This window comes from Polistes fuscatus, unplaced genomic scaffold, assembly GCF_010416935.1.
Source record: "Polistes fuscatus isolate 324 unplaced genomic scaffold, CU_Pfus_HIC Scaffold22, whole genome shotgun sequence".
Taxonomy (NCBI): Eukaryota; Metazoa; Arthropoda; class Insecta; order Hymenoptera; family Vespidae; genus Polistes; species Polistes fuscatus.
This window is the reverse complement of record NW_025113099.1, coordinates 403,914-409,832: the sequence shown is the minus strand read 5'-3', so window position 1 is coordinate 409,832 and position 5,919 is coordinate 403,914. Positions and strand designations below refer to the sequence as shown.

The 5,919-nt window shown below is 32.4% G+C and overlaps 1 protein-coding gene across 1 annotated transcript; it reads right to left on the bottom strand.

The window, feature by feature from the left end:
- Positions 1–1,808: 1,808 nt before the first annotated feature.
- Positions 1,809–3,299, bottom strand: LOC122517899 (fatty acid synthase-like). The gene is made up of 5 exons (XM_043636516.1): positions 3,152–3,299; positions 2,812–3,065; positions 2,500–2,731; positions 1,953–2,328; positions 1,809–1,815 (listed from the first exon to the last, which is right to left on the bottom strand). The coding sequence occupies exons 1-5, from the start codon at positions 3,297–3,299 to the stop codon at positions 1,809–1,811; spliced, it is 1,017 nt and encodes a 338-aa protein (XP_043492451.1).
- Between the last annotated feature and the right edge of the window lie 2,620 nt (positions 3,300–5,919).

The following is a 5,919-nucleotide window of genomic DNA, read 5'->3' as shown; positions in this document are numbered from 1 at the left end:
GTTGCGCGCGAGCGTTTACATAGACGAAGCGAATAGAGAGAGAGAGAGAGAGAGAGAGAGAGAAAGATATATATATATACATATACATTCACTCTCGTACATTTCGCGGTATTATTTTAAACGGTTAATTAACCGCGAGTGAAATTATGCCATTACACGATAATTACATCGGAGCGAGCGAGCAAGCACAGCGGCGGCGCGTACACAGAACGGCGGACACACAGAGAGTGAATACGCGCCGGACTATCTGAATGTTGTTCACGCCCGAGTCACCTTGATGGATATTTTCCATTCTAACTTCTCCCATTGATTATAGTAATCATCGACGTACAACAAATTTCGTCTCTCTCTCACTCTCTCTCTTTCCCTCTCTCTCCTTCCCATCCTTTCCCTTCCTTCATCATTTTTTCTCTCAACCAAGACGATGACTACGACTATGACAACTACGACGACGACGATGACCAATGACAATGGACGTACAATTTTTTTCATTTAGTTCCTATACATGTTCATATATTTATACGTTTATATATATATGTGTTCCTATCTACCTCGGTTTAGAAAGAGAAAGAGAATAAGACATGCATCTACGAATATTATGCGGCTCGCAACGTTCCTCCTCCACCTCCTCCTCCTCCTCCTCTCGTCATACAACGCGTACGCACACATATAGAGAATAAAAAATTAAAAAAAGAAAAAAAAATACAAGAAAAAAGAGTACACAGATTCACCTACGGCATACCACGAGAGAGAGAAAGAGAGAGCGAGCAGTAGATATCAGAACGAATGTCTTCGTCCGAGACTGAAAAACTAATTTCGACCATTTCCACAACGTCCAGACGGAAAGGTAAAAGTAGAGTGTGTGGGAGAAAGAGAGAAAGAGAGAGAAAGAGAGGGAAAGGAAATATACAAAAGGGAGAAAGAAAAGAAAAAGCTAAAAAAATATATATATATATATATATATATATATATCGTTCATTCTCGTTCCGGTGGATAGAATTGAAAAAAATAAAAACACAAAAAAAAGGGGAAAGTGTTCCTTCGAGATTCAAGGATGATCGTGCTCGTGAAGAGAAAGAGATAGCCAGACATAGAGATAGATAGAGAGAAAGAGAGAGAGGGGAAGATAGAAAAAGATGAGAGAAAAGAGAGAAGAGAGAGGAGAGAGAGAGTAAGAGAGAGAGAGAGATGTAACATTTTTTTAATTATTTAAGTATAAAATTTGTAGTACCCATTCCAGTCCATTGTGATCCCATCTCCGAAAAAACGAACCAAATCTCTCGAGATTAAGCTGAAAAATTAGCTTGAACAATCTCTATCGATTGCTCTGAATCAGCTGCTTCAAAATCTGGAATTACTGTATACCCAGAATACAGAGAATTAGGAAATGGTTTCTCAGTAATATCAGTAATTAATTGAGCCAGTTCATCATCTCCTCTGCTCGAATTTAACTAAACACAAATAAAATATAAATCACGATCATTTTGCCTAATCACTTCGGTCGTAAAATAAATATCTTACAATATTAAAGATCGACGATATCATTTCCTGAGTTCGACAAGAAGCTACAAAAAGTCGTGGCATATTATATGGTGAAAGTTTTCTCCTTTGCTTCTTTTTTGAATGACGTTTTAGGATAACGTGAGAGAAGGAACCGTTTAAAGCAGCTGTGGTAACAGCAGCGCAACAGTCCGTCCAAGGTGTTGGTTCGATAATTACTTTTACGCGTCCATCCCAAAGGCATTGGGCTTCTTCTGGAGGCTCGGAATAATGAAGATTCGGAGATATAACTCCGGTCACCATAGCAATTAGTATCTAGAAATAAAAAATAAACAAATGTAGAAAATTAAACCAAATTTGTTTTGTTTTATATTTAATTTTGTGTTTTCAAAAAATTTACCTTGATTATCGAATTTATTGCATTATTATTATATGTGTTACAAATATTCGACTTAACAGATCCTATTAAAAGAGGATTAGAAAGACTTCGATCTTGACCATAAACAAGATCTATTGCCTTTAATTCTTCGAAATCCATTGATTTTATTCCTGTACCATCGGCCTCGATGTATGTTTTGTCGCTTGGTTTTAGGCCGCAGTGTTTCAATGTCTGTTTCATTATTTGAGCCTGAGATTCAGCTGTGGGAAATAAACACGTGTTTCTTGAAATTGCTTCAGTGTACTTAACAGAAAGATTAACGACCTCGGCATAAACCCGCTTTGCATTTTCGGCTCTTTGAAGGAAAATGGTTCCTACCGAGTCGCTTCTCGAGAATCCAGACGCTTTCTTATCAAAAGATCTATTTACGCCGTCTGTTGACAACAAACCTAAAAAAAGGAATGCATAGAACAAAAAATTATTCATAAATTACGAAAAATTTAACTTGCTGTTCTAAGATTTGTAATTATCATAGAAAAAAAAAAATATAAGAAAAATTACCTTTTTGTCTTTACATGCAAGAACTGGTATAAATGATATCTAATATACTATTATTTTACCTAATTCGTACAGTTGGTAAGATTTTTGGGGAAGTAAGCTTAATATACAACCACTAACAATCGCGTATTCGCAATCACCAGCTTTTATAGCTTCGTACGTTTTTTGAATTGCTAATGAACTTGATGTGCAAGATGAATCGACAGTGCAGTTTGACCCGGTTAAACCCATACAAAACGAGATCCGATTTGATAGCAAACCACGGCAATACCCCAGTAGACTATACCCATTCTCCTATAATGAAAATAAAAACAATTGCACATAGAATGATTTTACCTTTAAATGAAATCCATTAGATCATTTTATTTACTTACTTGAGTTTTATCTTTCAGTAGATAACTATCTGACTCATATAAACTCAATACCCCGTAAACATTGGTTTTCTTGTTCCGTAACTCTACAGGATTTATTCCGACATCAATGATCGCTTCAAACGTAACTTCCATTGCCATTCTTATTTCTGGCGATAGAAATTTTGCCTGAATTGCACTAATTCCAAAAAAAAAGTTATCGAATTTCGTTAAATTAGAAATGCGTCCTAAGCGCGATGATTTTTTAGACGAATGACCTAAAAAATAATAATTTAATGAAACAAAAATAACGCACATTATTCCACTTAATTTTTATATAAAAATAAATTGAACATATTCTTACCTAATTTCCAACTTGTATTATCCTCAGATACGCAATCTTCTCCATTTAATAGATTTGCCGTTAAATCATTGATATTATCACCCTTTGGAAATTTTCCCGATATTCCAGAGATAACCACTGCATTTTCATCTAAGCCTTCTACTTCCATATTTGCTTAATGTAGCAACACGCGACGAACTATCAGCTACAAATTCGTATGACAAATAAAGCTATTCATTGAAATCGCTGTTTATATAGCCCATCGAATAAGTCCAATTTAAATTGTTAATTATGTTTAATAGTTTTGCAATTTAAATGTGTTTACTATGGATTATGCTGCGTTGTCAATACATGATTGTATAAAAGAAATCTTTCCCTGGACTACCGATGACTTTTGATTTCTAATTCTTTTTATAGAAAAAAGATATTTATGTATGATCTATAGGGTAAACGATTCGAAGAACTTAATTCTATTAAATTCAAAACATTTAATACTAGCTTGATATAAATATGTTATCCAAAAATAATAAATCCGTCGAACAGACGTAAATAGCAATATACTTCAAATATAACATAGTTTTTTGGAAATACTTTTTGAACACTCCTAATGCTGGATCAAAGTACTTAAATGTTACTGAAAACTATCAATAGATAATATAATTAGGACTTCAATAAAAAGTAACATTTTTTTATTTAACATTTTAATTAAAATTCTTTTGAAAGCGTTATACGAACTATTAATATCACGAAATAGCGATATATGGAAAAATATTTCTGGTTGTTAATATTACACGCATACGTAACTTTAATAAAAATTAAATTAGTTGGTAAGAAAAATGTTGCATTAGAAATATCCAGGACACTTATTAGATAACGAAAGAGGGAAAATATTAACTAGTTTATATAAAATTGAAAGCATGGATGCTGAATCTTTGAAATTCGGTTGTGATACAATAGGCATGTGAGTTGCAAGAGGCTTAATGTAGCTAAAATATGATACAAATTTTCTAGTAGAAACATTACCTAAATGTCGTATAAATACAGCATTAGTTGTAGGACCACCATATTATGTTGTAGAAACTGCTTAGTCATTATTTATTGAAAGATTTAAGTCTTCACGTAAAAAGTTGATGAGTACATCAGAATTTTCTGAGTTGAAAATAACATTAAAATTTTCACTTAAAATCCTAAGTAACTTATCCTCCCTCCCCTATACTTATATATGCCTCTCCAATTGTTGTACATGAAAGTAATGCCATGGAATTAAATGTTTTGCATGGAAATAAAGGTTATTTATATAACAAGAAAACTATAAACAAAGACAATATTACATGGAGGTGTGTTTCATATCACTCAACGCTACTTTCTCCTGCAATAGTACATACTGATACTGAAAATCCTAATGGTAAAATACAATATAATCACATTAATTATCATCCGGTTGAAAAGTCGTCAGTTGAAATGTCGCGGTTGAAACGTCGTTAGTTGACATGTTACAGAACCCTCACAGTCATGTCAATGGTAGTGGTCACAATGTTAGTTATATCATTCGCATTGTGATAGATAGCAATACCTCCAGCTCAAACATTTAATCGTTTGTATTGAATTAAACAATTGCAATTTGGTATATTAAAGGACTCATAATCATATAACTAAATTTTCCTCAACATTAAAATTTGAGATTTTTGTATAATTGAATCAATCAGCAGTTCATCGGAGTGAGCCCACTGACTTTGATAATGGAAAGTATCAAATTGATGATAGTTGCTATCCGCTAAATTCATAACAATTTTTGTACCAATAATCACAGGCTGAGGCGATGGTGCAGAAGTCATTAGTAAATTCGAAGTTGATGGAGTACATAAAATTTCATTCGCAGTCAATTGGTATGCTTGTGCTATCATTTTTTCGCAGCCTATACGCCTAACAACATTTTCTGTTGGTATCAGCTGGATTCGCCGAGATGTGGGTATACTCACTTCAACTCTCGGTAATAAAATAAAGATTATGCAATCTCTTCTTGTAAAAAGAATGAAAGTTATTGCAGTAAAAATAAATTTTACAATGTTTTAAATAAATAATTTTTAACATTAATATAATATTTGTGTCTTTCTCTCTTTTCTTAAACAATATTTCTATTCTTACCTATTAATAGATTCTTGTTTAAATTATTTTATGTTACTGTAGATGCATTCTATACCTATAATAATTCACATGAAACCTCTGCGAATTAAAGAATCTTCCAATATAATATATTTCCTATTTATATTTTAAATTTGTAATAACTAGGAAGCATTCCTTCTTCAATTTTTTCAATAGAAAATAAATGAACATGGTTTCTTTGCAGTGTGGTAAAAAGAAGACGGTGTCTTCCAAAATCTTTCATGATTGCAGTGTTGTCAGCTTTTTCTTATCGTTGTGGAAAGTTATATACTCTCTTTTCCAGTAAAATAATTGAAAACCTATGAAGAAAGAATAAGTTTATTATTACTATAAATAAATATTTTTCAAGAAAATTATAATATTTTTTTTTTATGAAGAAAAATTTTTATTTTTACCTTTTAACAGACACATGTCTTGCTTGTTCCTTGTAACTGCAGCTGCATTATATTGGCATAAAAATTTAAATGGAATCTCTATGACGAAGACATTAGTTGATGCAAGTCTACAATATTTTATTGCAAGTTAATAAGCAATAATATCTCTTTCAATACCTGGTATGACGCTTGGAGAAACATTACGCACAAGTATATATTTTCTTAATATATTGTATTTGCTATTAGTTTCTC

Bases quoted from the DNA above. Each gene is read 5' to 3' on its own strand.
- LOC122517899 (XM_043636516.1), bottom strand. From the start codon at position 3,299: ATGGAAGTAGAAGGCTTAGATGAAAATGCAGTGGTTATCTCTGGAATA. The intron at 2,732-2,811 runs GTAAGTAAATAA...TTTTCATTATAG, and splicing joins TACTGAAAGATAAAACTCAA to GAGAATGGGTATAGTCTACT. The intron at 2,329-2,499 runs GTAAAATAATAG...TCCTTTTTTTAG, and splicing joins TTACCAACTGTACGAATTAG to GTTTGTTGTCAACAGACGGC.